This window comes from Prunus dulcis, chromosome 6, assembly GCF_902201215.1.
Source record: "Prunus dulcis chromosome 6, ALMONDv2, whole genome shotgun sequence".
Classification (NCBI taxonomy): Eukaryota; Viridiplantae; Streptophyta; class Magnoliopsida; order Rosales; family Rosaceae; genus Prunus; species Prunus dulcis.
The window spans coordinates 4,479,822-4,503,288 of NC_047655.1; the positions used below are offsets into that span (position 1 = coordinate 4,479,822).

Below are 23,467 nucleotides of genomic sequence, written 5' to 3' on the forward strand. Positions count from 1 at the left end.
CATATAAAAGTTTTCGGTTAAATCAACGGTTGTTAGTCATTGGACTCGCAAATTTTGTAGCTCCATATGTTTTATGTCAGAAATATTAGATGAATATCTTTTGCTTTATTTCACCGGTATTAATGTTTGGAAATTAAACTAGTTTTGTCGATGGCTTCTTTAGTTTCAGATTTCTTTCACCTGACGGTCTGTCCGCATGAGATTGGGCTTAGTTGTAAAGGACATGCAGCTCAAGTGGTTAGCAACATTTAGCCCGCATGCGAGATCTTATATTTGGCTCTCCCCTCCGCGAATATCACTTGTATAAGAAAAATATTCACAAGAGTTTTGGTCATTGTATGCGATAATGTCAAGTTCAGTTCACAAAAATCATTGACAAGCTTACAAGAAAATCATCATTATATGGCCAGTACAACATCCACTCTACAATTTGCCAACAAAAGTTCAGATCCAGGGGAAATTTACTCAAAACCGTTCCTTTTTTTCTCTCTCTGCAGTTTGAATCTGAAATTTTCATTAGGCTAAAGGCCCATGTCTAGAACTTGGCAAACTTAATTACACATTTCTTGATGCTCTCCATCTCTTCATATAAAAAACAAAGAAAAAACACTCGATAACAAAAACAATGAAGCAGAAGAACCAGTGAGCGGTGGATCATGTTGATGACTATTCGTGATGTGCACAGTAAGAGCCCCGAACTTTGAATGAAGAATATGAGGAGAATAAAATTGTGTGGAGGAAACCTGGGAAAATGATTAGGGTGATTCCCTCCAGTCTTCACCAGCATAAAATGCGTTGTCCCCAAGTTCTTCCTCAATTCGAAGCAACTGTAAGAAACTTTGGCCAGTCAGTTTCAAATCATGGCTTACTTTGTAACAAGACATATATGGCGCTAAAAACTATAGACCTAGAGATGGTTGGACCTCTTGGAAAACTGACCATCTTTATTATATCAGCCTTATAGGGTAAGTTATTAGAAAGTAGCAGTAGCGAGTATAAGAATTTCATTAGCAGATAAATACATAGAAGAGTATAAAAAATGACTTTTTAAATATAAAAAATAAAATCAGAAGAAATGAGAGAAAAAACGAGAGGATGAAATGCACCATGGACATGTAAGTTATTTATAGTGTAGACAAATATAACAGTTGTATCGATTCAACTTGTCCTTGGACAATTCCATTCATAATTACTTGTTTCTATTGCATAAGCTAGGAAAAAGGTAATTGTCGTATATGGAATATCAAATATGGAGCTGCAAAAGTACTTCACATACTCTCCATACAGGATTGCAGAAAAAATTTGATACCAAGAGCTTGTTACGCAGCTGATAAACAGAAGAACTGTGGACATGGTAAGTAAATATAAAAGTTGACCTGGTTATACTTAGCCAGCCGCTCGCCTCTGCAAGGAGCACCAGCTTTGATCTGACCTGTTGACAGACCAACAGATAAGTCTGCTATGAAGGAATCTTCAGTTTCACCACATCTGTGGGATGTCACCACTCCCCAGTGCGCATCCTTTGCCAACTTCACCACTTCAATGGCCTCGGTAACCGTCCCAATCTGGTTTATCTAATTTTGAATCATAGTAATATAGTATTAAAAATAGTTCAATACCATAGAACAATAACAGAATATACACCTAAACCAAATTTTCTTATTTCATCCAAATACAAGCTAAATACCTTTACAAGAAGAGCATTACAAGTGGACTCCTCTATTGCTCTCTTAATACGTTTTGGATTCGACATTATCAAGTCATCTCCAACTACCTGCAAAAGCACCAGTCTTCAAGTTAAAACATCTAGCCATATCTCAGGTGTAAAATAGAAAGATCCTTAGGGAATCTGATAGACAACTAACTAATTTATATAGGGGAGCTCCTAAATTACTCAGCCATGGTAACAGGCAAGCCTACCAAATTATTCTTATAAGTTAATCTTTACATCCAACAGGATTTGCAGTTACTACTAGCTTAAATATTCACAAGGATGTAAAATAAGAACAGTTACAATACCATGTCTAGTTACTTTCTACATAATTATCCATGAGGAGTATCAATGCCTTCTCTGGCCAAAGCTAATTCAGTCGAAGAATGCAAGCACCAGGACACTAAATAAATCACCAACAAGAAAAAATAAACAAACCTGACAAATTCCAAGACCAGAAAACTTTTTGGTGTGTTCCCAGTCCTCCTTATCAAATGGGTCTTCAATTGAAACAATTGGGTACTCTAACACCCCAAAAACAGGGGAAAAGAAGAGATAAAAGGTTAAGTCACAGAGAAAATCAAACACAAAAACATTGAGAAACTTAAAAAGAGATAATTATGTACCATTACAAAGTTCTTTATACATCTCAGTCATATCTTGGCCTGACTTGAAATTTTGTCCCGACTTATTGGCTGATTTGTAGTCCAGGTCATACTTTGTACCTGTATCATGGGGAAACAGAAAGCAAAATATCAGCATTCAAGTATATATGAGCTCGTGTTCTTTTTAGAAAGAAGATAAAATTTTAACCATTACTACAAGGTAATTTTAGCCTCAGCTTTTCACCAAGAATATATCGGATGTAGTTATTTTATTTTCAACATTTTCTTATGTTACAGAGAGACCAATTTTCAAGAAAGATCCATCACCTATGCAAAAGTCAGTAGCAGCAACATCAATTGCTAGTTTTATTTGCTCATTATAACCTGTTCTGCTGATCGCCTCTTTTACAAGATCCAAGACTTCTTTAATGCTGCCAAGAGATATAGAAAGATGATAACAATAACAAAAGGCATATCAAATAACCTTTTCTCATACGCCACAAAGTAACAACAGCCATTAAAATTAGTTGTGCAAAGCTAAAACAATCTTTAATGCATTGTAAGAGCTTGCAAGATGGTTGGTTTTCCTCTTTCGCAAGTTAGCTTTCATTTTTAGAAGGCAGTTTCAGGGGGGCTCCCATAAGGTAAAGAAATTAAAGAAGATCACAGATCATAGAAAAAACACTTGCCTGGAGATGTTTGGAGCAAAACCACCATCTTCTCCAACATTACATCCATGTGCGCCATATTTTTCTGTAATAACAGCCTGTTCTTTTTACAAACAATAATAAACTATCAATAATAACGGGACATGGTGGCATCTCCTTGTTCACATGTACAGAACAAAGTCCATTTGACCTTTAAGCAGCATGTGGTTAAATTACTGCTTAATAAAATTTCAAGTGGAAATTTTTTTGTTCAAGTCCATTACTTTTTAGAACATAACCATATGCTATAAAATTTGCAACATAAATTAAGGACAATTACTACAAAAAAATCAGCAACTCAATAAGTCTCTCGAACTAGAACAGATTTTCACGTCACTAGGAGCAATACACTGGATATAATCTCAAAACAGTTGAGATGAAATACCTTCAAGTGATGATAGGTTTCCGATCCCATTTGCAATGCCTCCTCAAACCTGTTAGCTCCAATTGGGAGAACCATAATTTCCTGAATATTTAGAAGTCAACTTTAATTATAAGGACATGCTACACATTATTTGAAAGTGTTCATGTTAAAAATATTACAATCAAAATCACTAAACAGCCTCAGCAGGTTAAAACCAATATTATAGGGTGGAAAAAGAGAACATTAAGCGGTGGTTTCTGAAACAATCACATTCATGTAGTAGTATCTAGAAGTATCTAATTAGTGACTTCCAATGTAGTTAGATTCCAAGAACCAATGATTTTAAAATTTTAAATTCCGACCTTATTTTAAGTGAAAATATCATACTTTCATGATGTCAACAACAAAAATGGTGCAAATCTTGAAACCCTCTTCTCACATAAATCACAACCCAAAACAGAAGATTTGGAAAGTACATATCTAAACATTAAAGCTTACCAGAGCATACCTGAATGGCCAGATTATTCCCAGCACGCTTTCCCCCACTTATAACAGTGAAAGCAGGGACAGGCAGGGTCAGTTGTGATTTTCCGGAAAGGTCGGCAATATGTTTGTACAGTGGCACCTGATGTTTATCTTTTCTCAGAAACTTTGGGGGAAAAGAGTACACAAGTATTACCAATACTTAGAAAGTAATAATAGAAAAGAGTCATACCTCTTTTTGAGCAGCTCCAGCTTTGCAAGCAGCAATTGACACAGCTAGTATGGCATTTACTCCAAGTTCACCCTGAAAGTTGATTTAAGAGTATAATAGCTTTATTTTTTTCCAAAAAAACAAGAGAGAAAGAAAGAAGAAACTAAGAATTCTCCTTTTTCACCACATAAGAGAAAGGATAGTAGTGTATGATGTGGCCAAAAAGGAAATCATAAATCCAAAAACTAAGTATATTCAGAAAACTATTAGCAGCAAAATCAATATTAAGATTACAAATGCTTGATACAGTTAACATTCAGACTTCCATATGCATAATTTGCAAATATATTAGAGAGATGCCTAAAACTTATGATTTTATATCGATAGACAAGGAGAGTCATAGAATACTACCAGATATCAGACTAGAAATGCAATGCAAGCACCAAAATATATTAGTAACTAGTACTCAAATAGCACATAGCACAGATCAGAAAACAGCTCAATTACATCAAGTCACACTGAAAATAAAAAGTACCTTCTTTTCTGTTCTATCCAGTTCTATCATTGCCTGATCAATCTGAGACTGAAGCGTAGGATCCATGCCTACCAATGCCTCGGATATTTTCTCATTCACATTCTTAACAGCTTTAATCACACTATTTCCAAGATACGATCCCTTGTCCCCATCTCGCAATTCAACAGCCTCATACCTGGTTTCAAAAGTAAAATTCCCCACCATACATAATATATTATAATTTTGAATGGGATGGAGATCAAATAGCATAGTCCACAAGTGGCATAACATTTATAGATACTTAACAGTTTCTTGATTATGCAATAACAGTTCAATTTCTTAATCATTCCAAACATTCCACACCCAAAGAAAGCAAATAAAAAATTGTGCAATTCAAGCATATGACACTTTAAAGTCTTATGCTTTCTCTACAAACTATGTAGAACGATGATAAATATAGAGCTAATGATCAAAATATGAATAGTTGAATTCCTTAACGAATAAATTTTCTCAGCAGCCAAACAACAGAGAGAGAGAGAGAGAAAGAAACTTACATTCCTGAAAGATCAGAACTAGGAGCAGAAGCACGAAACATTCCTTTGTTAGTGTGGAGGTCCACTTCAACAGTTGGAATTCCTCTGCTATCGAGGATCTGCCGAGCTTTGACCTTCGTTATCACTGACGGAATCGCTTTCCTCATATGATTCGACTGCATTATTCATATCATAACAACAACAAAATCAGTATAAATCGAAACACAAACTCCCGCACAGCTCAAACAAAACTAATCAAAGAAACTACAATTTCCTTCTATTTTTCTATAATTTAATTACTCCCGCATTTTCTTTGTCTGAGGAACCAAACAGAGGGAGAGAGAGAGAGTGAGTAGATTTACGATATAGAGGACGGGATCGGGGGCCTTAGCCCTAACGGCGGCATTAACGGCGTCTTCGATTTTCCGAGAGAGCATGTGGTTATCCAAATAGTCTTGCACCGACATTTTCTTCTTCTTTTGAGAAAAACTAACTCGATTTCTGACGAAAACAATGGTGGTTTTCAGATTTGAGCTCCACGGAGAGAGGCCGAGCCCTAATTGAATAAAAGCTTTAAACAGTGAGAAGCTTATGACTTTCTGAAGAGACTGGCGATGGCTCCGAATATTGTTTTTGAATTTTGAGTGTCTTCCGCTTGCTTCTTTTATAATCTCGGATGAGGCTTCTCAAAGCTTCAGGTCCCGGGGTATTACCGTACTACGAAGTGAGAGGAGGAAGGTGTTGGACATGTATCATCGGCTAAGTGTAGCAAAACGCAACGTCTCTGGGTGTAATTCCCGTTGCTTTTGGTTTTCGTGTTTTATTACAATATTTTCTGATCTGTAATTCATATTTAGTTAGTGTTTGTAATGATTAAATAAATCTTTTTGGGTCAAATAATGATTTAAAATAATATATCCTTATACTTTGCTGGCATTCCACATTCTCTTTTTTCATATTGGGTTTTTTTAATAAAAAATTTATGGTGTTGATGAAATTACAATAAAACTCATGTTTATTTTTCACATTGGTTTTTATTTTCCTTTTTACTCTTTAAATTTTCACCAAACCAATATGATGAAAATGAATGCTCCGATCACATGAAAACCGCAGCAAGTTTGATGAAACTTGCTATTTTTATAGTGTTATTTGGCTCTAGTTTGATAAAAAAAGTTACATGGGAATTGGAATGAATCGGGAAACATAGGAATGGGAGTTGAACAATTGGAATTGAATTATGATTTTTTTCTAGTAACCTACATAATTTTTTTATTCTGTATAAGTAAACGCAGTAGAGTCTAGAATTCGAATAATTCTAATACCCATGTGTTAGCAAACACGAGAGAAACATAAACTAAAATAATTCCAATACACGTTCCTGGAAGTACACATATTAAATTAAAGTATAATTTAGCCTTTATTTTTTATCCAGCTACCTTAATTTTCATTCCATATTTGATTGCTATTGCACCTGTTATCCATTTTATCATATCCACCCTTTCGCCAAAGGGATATTTGCAAACCAATTTTCTAGATTTGGCAGAGAGCACGAGAGTAGTATAAAAACAACGTGATTATATTGCATCATAGTACAAACGAAGAAATATGGGATGCTCTCTATACGCGCAAGATAGATCCGGTGGTACAACAGAGAGTCGTATGTTTAGCAAAAAATGCTACCAAATACCCGTATACAAAGTTACAGAGTCTTATGCTACCACGAAAGCACTAGATGAACCTGTAAAGTGGCGAATCGATCCCACCAGACTCTTTGAGGCACCAAAATGTCTAATTCTGTACACACCGGGAGCTGCAGACTGAGGAATTCTCCACTCTATGGTTGCCTGACTTCTAGTGCTGAGTTTGGAAGGTCTTGACCACTTAAACCGCAGGCAGAAATCATCGTCGTCATAAGCTGGAACCCAAGTATCCTTTCCGTGGAGAATCTCCACAAGGGCAAATGTACCTTCAGTCATAAGGTCATTCCGAGGACAAGCTGACCAGAACGTAACTGTTACCATGTCATGGCCTCTCTTGAAGGTGGAGTTCTGAGGAACATCAGAGCTGCAGTCCCCAAAACTAACACCGCGAGGGGTTGCATCCATCACAACAGGTGTAAGTAAGCTTATTTGTTTATCAAGGAGATCAGGGGGTTGTGGACCCGGTGCAACAGGTTTGCCACTGGTGAGAGCGGTAGCAAGCTTCTTGAACTCCTGAATGTAGGCACTGAGTGTGTGTGGTCCATACAGAGTGGAGGCACCCTGGGCAGCATAATGGGTTAAATAATGAATTTCGATTGCACTATAACAGTCCCAAGACAAAACTGTATAATCATAATAAACACACCTATTTATGAATTTTGAACCACAACGCTACAATAGAAATTATAAAAACTAACTTAACGAAAAAAGAGAGGGTGAAATCAAGCTGTTCCCACAGGAGGCTGATGGAATATGGCATTTATTTTATTATCGAGAGCACATGTTCACTCCTAAACCACTTCCTAGTAGGAAGAACCAGTAGTCTAAACTGGTTACTGAACAGTCGTTCTGAGAATTTTGTAAGCCACCTATATGTCATATTTAGGGTGCACTGTTAGCTTACTAACAAGTTTTACGATTTTATGACTAATTTTGCTTAATATATCCTAGGAATTTTCCAAATTATCTCTCTGTTAGAATGTATAAGCAATCTATAAATTCAAGAAACTAAGAACTGACCTCATATCTCTGCACCTGATACTCTTCAAAGGTAGTTATATACTGTGAATAAGTATTAGTCAATCCTGCTATAACAACATGAACATTTGCGCCATTACTACCACTAGTCAGTACTGTCTTCACAGCATCACGGAGACGCCTACCAGCCATTGTTGTAAATTCTGTGCGGAACAAATTCATGACAAAAATTTAGGAGGCATTCAAACTGTTGACCAGTTTAAAGTAAAAAAAAAAAGGACTTCAGTGTGTCCAAAAAAGCAACTTTAACATATTAACAAAAGTGCTGTTTAGACACTTACTGCAATAACATACTAGCCATTCACCATTTGGCCCCTCTACTATTTTTAAAAATATAGGCTATTTCTAGATTGCTTATAATTATTAAAACAGAAACTCAGAAAAAAAGAAAGTTAAAGTTGTTCACACATTCAAAAAGTTAAACATTAATTCCTAGTATTTAGTTTTACGAAAGAAGGGTAAGATACGACCTCCAGGTACACTGAGAATGACAAGCTGCCCTATTCGAATGATCTGAATTGGAAGTATTGAAGGCTGCAGGAACAATGGAGAGAGAGATATAAGTAAACTTTAGGGAAAATATTATAGTAGTTCAGAAGACATCTACCAAAAATATTTTTCTAGCTCATAGAGAAAACAACTCAAATGGCTGCAACCTCACGCCTATACATGAAAGACAATATGGAATATATTTTTTTTTTCCACTATGCAGATGGTCTCCTGAAGAATCCAGAACAGATGAAACAGAAGCTGTTATTTCCTATTGCTAATATAACATGAATCTGATATAAGTTATGAACCTCAACTACAATATAATATATCAGGTGAAGCTATATGATTACACAGACTTTTAAATGGTATGAATGAGAAACTATATGATCCAACTACTTAGGGAGTTTCATTTAATGCTACATCTTTGTCAAATGAAATATGTGATGCAACCTACCGCCCAATCATATGGTTCCTTCATTTCACCAGTATCAAGCAAGATTGGCTTTGGATTCTGACAATCCACTTGTTCCTTGCCTGGTGTTTTGAGTACATTGCGCACCAACCTCCAGAAGGCATTTCCCTGATATGACACAATAACAATGCAAAATGGTCAGTTAGAAATTATTGTGAGAGCATAGAACATGCACTACACATGAAATATTGCATTTACATGTTACCTTATCATCGCCTTGAGTGAAATCAAAAGCTCCAGGTCCGTCAGTGGTTCCAGCAGCAAATCCAAACCCCATTGCAGCAGGGCATGTTTTTACAACCTTTGAACCTCCTCCCTGTTTGGTAAGCGTCACTTCAAGTTGGGAGAAGTCTATGTAAGCATGGCGATAGTCAACCTTCCCCTTCAACTGCTCAGATGCTTTGTTGAAAAGATCCACAGCTTTTCTGAGTTGCCTCTCACCAATCATACGTGTACTTTCAAATTCATCTGGGTAACTGTAACGTCATGTACAAGATGCAATTTAGTATTTGCACAGGCATCGTAAACCATAGTCATATGTATACATGTCAGTAACAAAAGAAATATAGTGGGAAAAGGAATAAATACCCCGGTCCTCGGCCATAGCACAACTCATTTTTCCCACCACAGGTGCTGTGATTGAACTCACAAGGTAGTCCAGTGTCTGTACAGAAAGCGCCTAGAACATTCGGGCTTACATCACCACAGTTTGATTGACAAAATGCAGAAACAAATCCAGGCTTGTCAGCCTGCCTTAGTGCACCCCTGACACGTCTTGCAACACTCAAGGTCCTGGTTGCTAGCTTACCAGGAGGAGACTGAAAGGATGCAGCAAGCTCTAGTAACTCATGGTCTGAAATCAGAATTAAAAACAAATTAAACAATTTCTACCCCTTTCTTGTTGTTCTCATAACTAAAAGTATTATGATAACTCAACACAACCTAATCTGAGAGAACAAACCAATCTTACTTCTACATCTTAGTTAGTCAATTTTAACAATAAATCCATCGTAGACTGGATATAGCTCCATTTCTTGCTTCACATTCCTATAAGAAGATAGTCCTGGCCAAACCCATAGTTCTGAATGTACAATGAAACCCAACATTTAACATGCAAATGCACCAAAGTCTCCTTCAGATTATGACATATGTTTATACGATGCACAGATAAAAAACAATCAAGGTAGAGAGTTGAAAGAGGTCAAATCTTATTAACATGCCATATTTTAAAAGACATCAGAATGATTTTGAGAATAGCTCCACTTGCATACTTGGTTTTGCTTTCAAAAGTTCTCTTATAACACACAAAGTTCATTGGTTCCCCTCAATTAAAGGAAAACACACACAGGCAAGTCAGCCATGCTTAAGGTACACAAAATTTTGCAGTATCCGTGTACATCATATATGTAGTACAGACATAAGTTGGGCATCAAGCAAGCATCACCATGTAAAACTCTAGCTTAAAAGTCAGAGAAGTCGAGAACAATATTAACATCCCAGACATATGCAAATAACAAAGACAGGCCCATATGCAATGCAGTATCTAAATCCTTGATACAGGTATAGCCTCTGCTAAGACATCATTAAATATTACAAAGGGTGTGTGTTGTAGTAACATGGTTTAAATATGACAAGTTGTTTCTGTGCCAAAATTCTAGCTCACGACCAGTGTCATATTTTAACTATAATTCAATTCAGCTATTTCTTAAGAACCTAAACCAATTTTATCTTCATGTACAGTAATTAAATGCAACTGGAGTAACTCACGATTATCACGACGGTCATTAAATAAGTTTGAGACTCTTCGCGGGATTCCATCAGCAGCAACTTCACCAGAATATGCACTTCTAGAACCAGTCTCCTCAAACCAGTCTTCCATAAATCGAGCAGCAGCACCCTTGTTATCCCCACTAATCAATGAGTTTGTACGACTCATAGAAGTTCCATGAGTTGCAAACCAGTTGAAGCTGCCAACCGGACCCCATTGATCATCAACAAACTTCAGAAGAGTCATTTCTTTATCGACGTCATACTTGTATTTACTGCGCTCTGATGCAGGGTTATTGAGATAAGCACTAGGACTGCGATTTACACCAGCATCTAAGATTTCCCCTGTAAAGAACCAAAACCTACATGAGGACATAGTCACTAATATTTGAAAAGAAAAAGAAAAGGATCAGGACTCTCCCACCTACCCTTATTAACAAAAATTGATCCTGGCCCGAGATTTTCATGAGCTTGAATAATACTTTTCTCAATGCCGTCAACAAGGACATCAAATGACTGACGCACAAACCCAAGAGATGTTACAATATACACCACATATTGGAGATAGCCCCCAGGGCCAGCGTGGGTGTGAATTCCACTAATAGCTACGTTCTTTTCAGTGTACAGGTCCCCATACCTGCCAAATAATAACCCAGTAAGATTTCTGTCATATACCCTAAAAAGATGAAATCACCCTTAAAACAAACTGTGAACTTAGCCACTCCTCTAAACTTGGTTCATTTTAAAATTCTCTTGCTACCAAGTTACAACAGCTTTTATGGGACCTTAGAAACATATCAAATAACATGAAAGATACGATCACCCATAGAAACTAATGCAATTTGAGAATTTATACACATTGATAGACAATTGCAGCTTAGCTCCAAAAATGTCAGTAAAATGGGTTACCTTGCCTTCAACCTCTCCACCACTTTCAATTTCACAAGCTGTGAAGCCATGCAAGCATCAAGATTCACAAAAGCCACTCGGTTCCCCTGCGGCTCGGCCACAATGAACGTGCGAGCTCGCAACCTGAAGTGAACCCCCGAAGCGATCTGCTCCGTGTTCGCGTACCCCATCATGTTGACATCAGCAGCAGGACCAGTGATGTCGTAGCTCCCAAGACCAATCAAATAGTTCGAATCGGAGAGAGCTCCTTCGACACTACACAGAACGAGTAGAATTACGATTTTGAACCACAAAGCTCCATAAGTTCTCCGAACCTTGTTATCGCCGAGACCCAAAAACTCCATGGCAGCTCCTCCAAATAAACCGATTATAGCTTAACCATTTCCTTCCATTGGAGAAACACACAAAATTAGCAAATTTTTTATGAAAAAAATTCAACACAGTTAGAGAATTAGTAAGAATTCCACTTCAAAATTGAACTGAAATGAGCTCTCACGCATTAGTTTGTACCTCAATACACTTTCAGGCAGTTTTGGCTGACCCGGTGCTTCAACAAAGCCAGTGATCAGAGAGAGAGAGAGAGAGGGAGGGAGAGGTGTTAGTGTTTGAGAGAGAAGAGCTTCAGAGCACACCCGCGTTTTGTTATGCAGTCAAAGCGAAGAAAAATATTACAGGTAGCTGGGAAGGGAAGGCACGCACGGATGCTTAAATATGGTTTTGGTAGTTGTCAGAAATTCTATTTTAAATGAATTTGTTGAATTGACGTGGCGGGCTGGGCCCTTGGGTGCATGGAACCGGCTGTGTACTGTGAGTCTCAAGTATTTGATTTTGATTGGATCGGCTTTGTACATCATCATTAATGAAGCCCGCTAAGGCACGTCAAATACTTGAAAAATACAAAGAGTTGTAAAGTTAGTCTAGACTATGCCAAAAACGTACTACCATGAGGAAAGATCGTCGAACCTCTCTTGCAGATAAAGGTACAACACCAGGACATATATAATCCAAAACCATTACTCTAATACTTAATTGAGTCATTTCATTTTGCTTATGCTGGAAGCCACATTACATAAGTTAAACAACAAATGCATCATCTTAATCATACATTTTTCAAGCTCTCATTATTCTTGCTTCAGCTCTCAATGATGGTATTGATTAGAGCAGAGGCGCAAACAAAAGAAGCCACCAAAAGATGCAAATCCTGCAGTAACTAAGAAAATCACAAGTCATCAGAAAACTCCTCTTGATATATATAGACATCCACTACACCAGATGACTTGAAGCTTCAGAACTCGACAAATATATTTGTGTTTCACAAAGTTAAACATCAGCAAAAAAACCAGAAAAACAAAAGCAAAACAGAGAGCATCACCTCATCTTATTACGCAACCGAGCTGTCCGGGATATAGTTCTTTCTTTGATGCCTGAGGAATACATTGGTGAGAGTATAGTCACAAAGAAAAGAGGTCACCAGAAGACGAAAGGCCTGCAGCAAGTAACATTACAAGAGACATCAACAATAAAACTACTAAGAATATGTACTTGAAGCTTCAAAACTAGAAGAAACACAGACAATTAATGCATGAGCAGTCAAATTGAAGCAGTGGCAGACAAAATTAGTTGTGTACAATGTAAGTGTATGATGCAGGAGCATAGGGGTGGATCAAGATAGATATTTACCATTTAATTAGTTATTTCATGATATATTGTTATTTTCTTATTTAGGTAGTTTTATGATATCTTTTATTATTTATGTGTGATTTTATAATTAATTAGTTTACTTTTGGACCAAGTAGCCTTGGTGCCCAAGTCTTGTAAAGCCTATAAATAAGGCTAATCTAATAGTTATAGAGATATATGTTGATGATTAATAAAATAGTTTATTTGTGGCATGGATTTGCTACGATATATGTGAGTTTGCACTAGCCCTAGATTTCGGTGCTCGTGTATGTGGTTGGTGACCTATGTCCGGACCCCATCCCCATCAGTGTAACAAAATTTTATTGACTGATCAGAAATCATCAACTATAATGAGTTGCTACAAAATTAAATTACAAACAATAACTAACCTCCTCCTTCCCAACCTGCACAGTTTGCACTTCAATGTCAGAGAATGGCACCTTCAATGTCAGTTTGCGTTCAATTTTCTTTTTAACTTTTTTCAATTATCTTTTAGTTCTTTTAAACTTAAAAATAAAAGGAAGAACAATTCAACCACATGCCACGCATTGTTTGTTTGTTATTTTTGAGGAGAGAATTCTCATGGGAACTTGGATTTATTAAGATTAGGTCCCGCCTTTGATGACCCAGATATTGGGAACGCAATCAATCTCTTCATTAGCAAAGCCAGATCATGGCAGAACCATACACAGATCAAATACTTCATGTTGCTTGTTTATACCAGACCGAATACTGCAAATTTTTATTTGATTTTTGTAACAACTCTAAATTAATCTAATCTACGGGAGGTGAACTCAAACTTGGGTGCAACGAGGTAGGCTCCTGCCCCAATCCACGTCCGCAAAAATACTGCAAATTTAGTCAAAGCTTTTATGGGTTTATACTTTTTCTTCACGACCATAGTTCATGGCTGACTAGAGCCTCAAGCTATTCAGAAATAAGATTGCACAATGACTATAACAAAATTTAACCAAACATAAGCTAAGACATAGATCTAGCAAAATAGTACACGTTTCTTACAGCCCAAAATGATCAAATGGCAAACCTTGTATGCAGGTCATACCATGTACACACAAAAGTTAATCTCACATCAATAGCCTACTAGAATTCTTATGTAGTAACAACAAAGCCAACCTCTTCTTTTTAAGTAGAACCATTCTCTCATTGTTCTTGCTTTGGCTCCCTAAGATCCGCAACGAAGGTATTGGTCAGAACAGAGTCACAAAGAAAAGAAGACAACAAAAGATGCAAAGCCTGAAACAGTTAACAAATTCAAGAGTCAATAAAAATTTGAAGAACATATATAATTCATCCAAAAAGACATCCACTAAAGTCTAAATCAAAGGACTTAACAGACACAAAGATAATTTATATGCTGCAGTCAAGCTGAAGTCATTGAACATGGAAAATTAAAACCAATGATTCAATTTAGTACCGTCAAAGAACCGAGGATTTGTTTAGTATATTGAACCAAAAAGTTATAAATAATAACTCACCTCTTTCTTACCCACATGCACAATCTGATCCTCAATGTCAGTGACAGGCACATTCAAATCTTTAAGAATATGCAGCTCAAGGATCCGAGATATGGGTCTTACAACCAGATTGTCAGTTACCACAAACATTGCGGGTCCCTTCAGAAATCCCAGAGCACTGTCATCCTTTTTCCCAATCACTTTGAGTTGACTTGGTTCCGTTGAGATAAGGGATCTATCAGTAGTCAACATATTATTTACTAAGTAATATGAGGTTTCCTCAATTCCTAAAAGACTCTTCTTGTAGCAAAAACCAGGAACAAGTTTGGGATCGAGTATCATTTCATTGTGGTGATTTGAAATCATGTATTGACCATCCAAATCCTGGATAGTTTTGTACAAATGACTAATGCAACCTCTCAAGGAACCATCCTTCATGTTTTTTAATATAAACCCAAGCGGTAGAGTTAGGAAACTGAAGAGTAAACTAACAAAATCCTCCCCCGCTTCTGCGTAACAGACCATCTTCTCAGATTTGCTGACCACAAGCTTCACAGAAATCTTACCTTCTTCGTCATTCGTTGATTCTCCAAACATTTGAGATTCAAAATGTATTGCTTGATTAATAACTTTACTGCTTAGTTTTGGTTCTTGTTTAGGCTTCAACAGGGTTTCAGTCAAAGGTGTCTTTGACACCAAAGAGCTCATGAGCAAATTAAACATCTGGAAAATATAAACAGCTCAGAAACAACAGCTACAGTTTAAACAAAAAAAAATAAAAAATAAAAGTCATAGCCAGCAATTACCTCAACAGTTCCAATATTGACAGTCAACTCCTCAGTAGCATCCACATCCATGACACCAAGCTTAGTAAATACAGAATTGGTTGACGCAATCGGGGGAATCACTTGTAAATCATCAGTAACTGTAAACCTGATTTCTCCTTTCACAAAGACACTTCCCAATTGAGAAGGGTGCAACCTAAGACACTTCTCCTCGTCGATAACTGATGAACACGGGCAAGGACACTTGATAGGCCAGTCAAAACTTAAGAACTTAGATCCTCTGGTGCACACATATTATTCTCTTCGCATAGCATCGTCAAGTTTCAATTTTAGCAAATTGCAATGAGAATCGGCTGCATTGCGGGGACGCAACAACATGGCCTTACATTTAGGAATCCAAAATTTTTGTTCATCAATATTCTCAACACTTGCATACAAGTTGTTCATGCAACCTATTACCACAGGATCTGAATGTTTACGTGCAAGCCTGATAATTGTTCCCATGGGGATTGTCATGAAACTGAAGAGAACATCAACAAAATCATTCTCAGGCTCTATGAAGATAACTTTGTTACTCCCCTTGTCCACCAAGACCTTCAACTCAATATTGTTGGTAGATTTATCGGCCATGGACTGTAAGGAAAAAAAAAAAAAAAAAAACTTGGATCAATATCCTCTCTCTATTCAAACCCAATTAGCAAATGACAGAAACTAAACAACAGTCAAGGAAAAATGATCCAGATTCAAAATATAATCAACTCTACCAGATGTGTAAGCATAAATCAGTCTCAACATTGCAAATAAATTATAAGAAAGCAGAGGTAATCTAAATAATCAGGCACAATTACCGATCAAGGTAGTTCACTAACCTCTGAAATGTGAAAATTGTTTTTGCTGATATTAGAGACTACAACTTACTTTCCCAAGAGCCAAGGACTTACTTGTGGGCTGTCAAAAAAAGAAGAGAGCATTGCTTATTGATTAAGTTTAAGGAGGATGAAAAAGAACAAACACTAAACGGAAAAAGAATATTATCAATTTGTAAAAATAAAATAAAAACAAGAATATTATCAATATTTAGAGCAAAAGTAATGACAAGGAGAGTAACTAATGAATCCCACATGTTGACATACTGATATCAAGCAGATTACTCATTTCAGTCCAAACTGCTCAAAATTAATGGGAAAAGAAAATCAAAACTTTTTTGGGCAGAACTGCCGAGCCGAAGTAATGGATGAAGGTAATGAAAACACAAAGACTTAAAAAGAGGAGCCAGCTGAAAGTTATAAGTTTCTGTAGTAGAACTTGTAGAAGAAGACCATGAGTTGCCGTCTGGAGAGAGAGTAAAGTTAGCTTTCCGAAGGTTCCTCTCATTACTTTTATGTGTCAGTAAAACGACTCAGTTTTTTTTTTTTTTGGTCAGTAAGAGCACTCTCATTACTGTTTTTGTTTCCGTTTTTTTTTTTTTCTCCAAAAAACACTCTCATTACTTAACTGGAAGAAATTTATAGCCCTGCTACGGAGAAAAACTTCTATGAAACAAGATAACACTATTTTGCTAATCGAGTTTTTCTTCCTACTTTACCATGAATATTCCAATCTCTGGAATTGAATATTAGGTGTAAAAGGAAGGAGACACTAAAAAGCAAGAGCTTGTGTTGTCTCCATTGACACCTTATTAACTTGTAATTATATCTTCATAGATATAAAATCACCTACAATGGACTTCCTAAATCACCTCATTCAAAAAATTTAGGGAGAAATTGTAAAATTAGAGCTACAACCATGCTTTCTATCCACATCTTTGTATGGACTTTTCAAAAGTTAATACAAGTCTGAATTGAATACACTCAGACTTATAAAAACTCTTTTAAAGTTCGTATAAATCCAAATTGAATACACCCCAATTTTTTAAATCTTTTTAAATTCTCTACAATCCTAATTGAATACACCCCCTTAAAATAGGGAGACTTCTATGAGCTTTTAAATATGAGAAGAGAAAAATAATTTCTAGTAGCTCTTTACAATTTTATGTTGCTTTATTTTAAGAATATATTCATCATGTATTTAATACTACGTATTATTTTTTGTTACCTTTTGTATTTACTCTATTCAAAAATTGAATTAAAAGAGAATTAAAACATTTAAGATTAGGTCCCGCCTTTGATGACCCAGCTATTGGGAACGCGATCAATCTCTTCATTAGCAAAGCCAGATCATGGCAGAACCATACACAGATCAAATACTTCATGTTGCTTGGTTATATCAGACCAAATACTGCAAATTTTTATTTGATTTTTATAACAACTCTAAATTAATCTAATCTACGGGAGGTGAACTCAAACTTGGGTGCAACGAGGTAGGCTCCTGCCCCAATCTACGTCCGCAAAAATACTGCAAATTTAGTCAAAGCTTTTATGGGTTTATACTTTTTCTTCACGACCATAGTTCATGGCTGACTAGAGCCTCAAGCTATTCAGAAATAAGATTGCACAATGACTATAACAAAATTTAACCAAACATAAGCTAAGACATAGATCTAGCAAAATAGTACACGTTTCTTACAGCCCAAAATGATCAAATGGCAAACCTTGTATGCAGGTCATACCATGTACACACAAAAGTTAATCTCACATCAATAGCCTACTAGAATTCTTATGTAGTAACAACAAAGCCAACCTCTTCTTTTTAAGTAGAACCATTCTCTCATTGTTCTTGCTTTGGCTCCCTAAGATCCGCAACGAAGGTATTGGTCAGAACAGAGTCACAAAGAAAAGAAGACAACAAAAGATGCAAAGCCTGAAACAGTTAACAAATTCAAGAGTCAATAAAAATTTGAAGAACATATATAATTCATCCAAAAAGACATCCACTAAAGTCTAAATCAAAGGACTTAACAGACACAAAGATAATTTATATGCTGCAGTCAAGCTGAAGTCATTGAACATGGAAAATTAAAACCAATGATTCAATTTAGTACCGTCAAAGAACCGAGGATTTGTTTAGTATATTGAACCAAAAAGTTATAAATAATAACTCACCTCTTTCTTACCCACATGCACAATCTGATCCTCAATGTCAGTGACAGGCACATTCAAATCTTTAAGAATATGCAGCTCAAGGATCCGAGATATGGGTCTTACAACCAGATTGTCAGTTACCACAAACATTGCGGGTCCCTTCAGAAATCCCAGAGCACTGTCATCCTTTTTCCCAATCACTTTGAGTTGACTTGGTTCCGTTGAGATAAGGGATCTATCAGTAGTCAACATATTATTTACTAAGTAATATGAGGTTTCCTCAATTCCTAAAAGACTGTTCTTGTAGCAAAAGCCAGGAACAAGTTTGGGATCGAGTATCATTTCATTGTGGTGGTTTGAAATCATGTATTGACCATCCAAATCCCGGATAGTTTTGTACAAATGACTAATGCAACCTCTCAAGGAACCATCCTTCATGTTTTTTAATATAAACCCAAGAGGTAGAGTTAGGAAACTGAAGAGTAAACTAACAAAATCCTCCCCCGCTTCTGCGTAACAGACCATCTTCTTAGATTTGCTGACCACAAGCTTCACAGAAATCTTACCTTCTTCATCACCATCCATTGGGTCTCCGAACATTTGAGATTCAATATGTATTGCTTGATTAATAATTTTACTGCTGCTCAGTTTTGGTTCTTGTTTAGGCTTCAACAGGGTTTCAGTCAAAGGTGTCTTTGACACCAAAGAGGTCATGAGCAAATTCAACATCTGGAAAAGATAAAGAGCTCAGAAAAACAACAGCTACAGTTTAAACAAAAATAAATAAAAGGCATGGCCAGCAATTACCTCAACAGTTCCAATATTGATAGTCAACTCCTCAGTAGCATCCACATCCATGACATCAAGCTTAGTAAATACATAATTGGTTGACGCAATTGGGGGAATCACTTGTAAATCATCAGTAACTGTAAACCTGATTTCTCCTTTCACAAAGACATTTCCAACTTGAGAAGGGTCCAACCGAAGACTCTTCTCCCGATCCATAACTCCTCCGTGGCAAGGACTGCTGGTATTCCTGTCATAACTTAAAAACTTACATGAACTAGTATACCAGCACATAAAGTAGCGCCTTGGCTCAGCATCGTCAAGTTTCAATTTTAGCAAATTGCAATGGTGATCGGCTGCATTGCAGGGATGCAGTAACATGTCCTTACATATATCAATCCAAAATTTTTGTTCATCAATATTCTCAACACTTGCATACAAGTTGTTCATGCAACCTATTACCACAGGATCTGAATGTTTACGTGCAAGCCTGATAATTGTTCCCATGGGGATTGTCATGAAACTGAAGAGAACATCAACAAAATCATTCTCAGGCTCTATGAAGATAACTTTGTTACTCTCCTTGTCCACCAAGACCTTCAACTCAATATTGTTGGTAGATTTATCGGCCATGGACTGTTAAAAACAAAAAACAAAAAAACAAAAAAATATTGATCAATATCTTCTCTCTATTCAAATCCAATTAGCAAATGACAGAAACTAAACAATAATCGAGGAGAAATGATCAATATCCTCTCTCTATTCAAACTATAATCAACAACATTGCAAATAAATTGAAGAAGCAGAGGTAATATTCTAAAAAATCAGGCACAATTACCGATCAAGGTAGCTCACTAACCTCTGAAATGTGAAAACTGTTTTTGCTGATATGAGAGACTAGAAACAACTTACTTCCCAAAGAGCCAAGGACTTACTTGTGGGCTGTCAAAATAGAGAGCATTGCTTGTGGATTAAGTTTATATAAAATAAATAAATAAATAAATAAATAAATAAACAAAGGGTAAGTGGAGAAGGACATTTTAGCTTTAGCTTTTCAATTAAAGCTAAGTATTCAATGTAGGATGCATAACTAGGAAGAAATTTAAAAGCCAAAGCTAGTTCCACTGTGACTTGCACAGTGCAGCTAATGAGGTGTTGATTAAAAATTAAAAAAATTTTAATTTTAATTTTTTTTAAAGAAAAGGAGATAGCCAAGGCTCCAAAGGTGATATTACAAAGGCAAGAACTTGTGATGTCTCCATTAACACCTCATTAACTTGAAATTACACAAAATAAAAAGAAAAAGAAAAGCAAGAACTTGTCTGCATGAACCTCTTCTTCATGGCTGAGGGCCTGAGATCTTGTGTTGCATGCTGAATCTTTCATGGCCCAGTGGGCATCATTTCATTGACTGAGCCTCTAATCAGGGGAGAGGGAAGTCCTTGGCTTCTACTGTTAAAAGGATTTTGTTCTAGTAGCAGCAGAAGCCACAGTGTATAGTATTTGGAAGAAGATTTCAATCCCATATCATCCATAAAGAACTCAAAACTTTTTACAACTTCACTCCTCCTTTCCTTTTTCTTGGGCCAATTAGTTTTTTTATTTATTTAACTTTCATCAATTTTTTGTAAATCCGCTAGGCCTCCGCTAAGTTTTCTAAAAGACACTGATGTTCTTAATTGCTAATTGCAACAACTGATGAGGAAGGTCGAATTATACATATAGGAAAATAATACGATTCCTAGAAGAAAAACAAGCCTGCATGTTTATCAGACTCTCCGGGCATGCCTGACAATTGTTCCCGAGTTGTCTTTATTGGTGTAGGTGGCTTGATACAAGCCATAATGTATAAGTCCTACATCGGGGAATACAACAAGAATATACAGTTTGAATATAAGTGGAACACTCCTAAATACATTGAGGCTTTTTGTGATAAAAGCTCACACCTGGAGGTCCATTGGACCTTCTCTCCCCTAGGTGGTTAAGGTACCAACAATATCGGTGCATGGGTTGGACAGATCTAGGACTCCTATGGAGTCTGTTCGTACAACAATCATTTTACAAAGACACTTGCAACTGGATAAGCGTATACGAGCAAGGTCAGTACGTAGGTACTACCATAGTTATAACTTAAGACCCTGCATGATTTGGAGCATGTAAAGTAACGTCTTGGCTCAGCATCGTCAAGTTTCAATTTGAGGCAATGCATCCATTTAGCTTTCCAAAAGAGAAGCACTCTCATTACTTAACTAGGAAGAAATTTATATGGCCATACAATAAAAGACTTACATAACAGTGATAACACTATTTTGCATAGTGATACTGACTCATCAAATACTGCATGTTGCTTCTTTTATATCAGATCAAATCAAATACAGCAAATTTAGTCATAGCTTAGTGGGTTTTGTAATATTATTTTCCTTCACGACCATAGTTGACAACTCAACCACAGAGATATAACAACAGTACAGGTTACAGCCCAAAATGGCAAACCATGCCAAAAGCCCAGAAATAATTAACGACACCAGAAAAGACAAGAACCCAAACAAATAAAACAAATGAAAATAAAGAACCAAGACCAAAGTTAAGTACTCTGAGACCAATATGCAAAGTGTAAGCCAGAGTTCTTGTTTACTTACAACAAATGCATCATCTTGATCGTTCGTGCTTCGGCTCCCAATGATGAAGGTATTGATCATAGCAGAGGCACAAACAAAAGAAGCCACCAAAACATGCAAATCCTGCAGTAAGTAATAAAATCACAAGTCATCAGAAAACTCCTCTTCATATCCACTAAATCAGATGACTTGAAGCTTGAGAACTTTTTTCATTTTACCTTTTAATTTCAGAATGGTACCTCAATGTCAGTTTGCTTTCAATTTTCATTTCAACTTTTTTCAATTACCTTTTAGTTCTTTTAAAATTTAAAAAGAAAAAGAAAAACAATTCAATCACATGCCAGCTAGCCTCTTTTTTCTTGTTTGTTTGTTATTTCTGAAGAGAGAATTCTCAAATGGCAAACCTTGTATGCAGGTCATACCATGTTAATCTCAGATCAACAGCCTACCTAGAATTATTATGTAGTAACAACAGTTTCCTCCTTTATGTCAGTGAAAGGTACCTTCAATTCATTTAAAAGGGGAGGAGAACACAGGTTGAGCATAGATAGAGCGTGAGAGGCCAATACCAAGGCAGCAACACAGTGATAGGGCTTGAGTGGCTGATACCAAGTCGGCAACACAAAGGAAGAAACAGGGGCTGTACCAAGGGAATATCGGCTGTGTAGCACGGCAGAGAAGGCTCGGCGAGCGTTGACGAGGCTCACGGAGGAAAAAGAGACGGCTTGATGAGCGATGACAGGCAGCATCAAAAAACAAGGGGAAAGTATGGAAACCATCATAAAGAAACCATCAGAAATACATGAGAGAGAGAACCCACGATTGCAGACTAGGATAAGGCTCGTGGAGGGAAGAGAGACAGCTCGGCGAGAGAGACGAAGAAGTGGAGAGAGATTTCAAGTGGAGAAACCAACGATGGAGAGGTGTGATCTTTGAGGGAAAGGAAAAGTTTTTTTTGCTCGGTTTCAACAGAGAGAAGTGGCCCAACATTGATGGATAACAAGGGGCTAGCGAGCCAAAAGAGGGACAGGCAATGGTTGTGTAAGAGAACAACAACGGCAGGATAGCATGGCATGAGAGAGATAAAAGCCGGCCAGGAGAAGACTCGGTGAGCGGTGACAAGGCTAGCAGAGGAAACAGAAATCTGGCCATCATGGCCAAGGGAGATAAATGGAGCTGCCATGGGTTGCCACAAGAGAGCTCGATGGAGGAGACGGTCCACAATGAAGACGGTGCGGCGGAGACACAAAAATAATGAGCTAACAGAAGAAAGGGTTGTAGTGGTAAAATAAAGGTGCGGCTACAGCTAAGGTGGAAAGAAAAAACATATTCATCTTTGAGAAGAAGAGAGGAAAAAGCACTATACATACAAACACCCTTATGGGTGAGGAGTGAGGAGCGCTAACGACTCTCAATGTTGGTAACTGGAGGATGGCTAGTCGGCGTTAGCCATTAGCTCTGATACCATGAAGAAACTGATTTTCCATTATATTATTCATATGATCATTATACAATATATATAAAGTCTGTAGAGAATAATCTATAGTTACAACAAGTCATTATCATAAACATAAATATGGAGTTATGGCCTAATAAC

General features: G+C 36.9%; 3 protein-coding genes across 3 annotated transcripts; all 3 read right to left on the reverse strand.

Moving 5' to 3' along the window:
- Positions 1–359: 359 nt before the first annotated feature.
- Positions 360–5,963, reverse strand: LOC117632244 (cytosolic enolase 3). Its single transcript, XM_034365682.1, has 13 exons — positions 5,491–5,963; positions 5,150–5,304; positions 4,617–4,791; positions 4,103–4,174; positions 3,896–4,012; positions 3,409–3,489; positions 3,006–3,082; positions 2,644–2,747; positions 2,338–2,436; positions 2,150–2,235; positions 1,688–1,774; positions 1,377–1,574; positions 360–827 (listed from the first exon to the last, which is right to left on the reverse strand). The coding sequence occupies exons 1-13, from the start codon at positions 5,593–5,595 to the stop codon at positions 756–758; spliced, it is 1,428 nt and encodes a 475-aa protein (XP_034221573.1). The 5' UTR covers positions 5,596–5,963; the 3' UTR covers positions 360–755.
- A 720-nt stretch (positions 5,964–6,683) lies between these two features.
- LOC117630868 (neutral ceramidase 1-like) lies at positions 6,684–12,208 on the reverse strand. Its single transcript, XM_034363697.1, has 10 exons — positions 12,017–12,208; positions 11,507–11,891; positions 11,026–11,234; positions 10,598–10,942; positions 9,419–9,683; positions 9,036–9,306; positions 8,813–8,938; positions 8,337–8,400; positions 7,849–8,009; positions 6,684–7,389 (listed from the first exon to the last, which is right to left on the reverse strand). The coding sequence occupies exons 2-10, from the start codon at positions 11,848–11,850 to the stop codon at positions 6,838–6,840; spliced, it is 2,337 nt and encodes a 778-aa protein (XP_034219588.1). The 5' UTR covers positions 11,851–11,891; positions 12,017–12,208; the 3' UTR covers positions 6,684–6,837.
- A 5,778-nt stretch (positions 12,209–17,986) lies between these two features.
- Positions 17,987–20,192, reverse strand: LOC117629794. The gene is made up of 4 exons (XM_034362400.1): positions 20,112–20,192; positions 19,274–19,888; positions 18,488–19,195; positions 17,987–18,245 (listed from the first exon to the last, which is right to left on the reverse strand). Exons 2-4 carry the CDS (start codon positions 19,883–19,885, stop codon positions 18,153–18,155), a joined length of 1,413 nt encoding a protein of 470 aa, XP_034218291.1. The 5' UTR covers positions 19,886–19,888; positions 20,112–20,192; the 3' UTR covers positions 17,987–18,152.
- Positions 20,193–23,467: the final 3,275 nt, after the last annotated feature.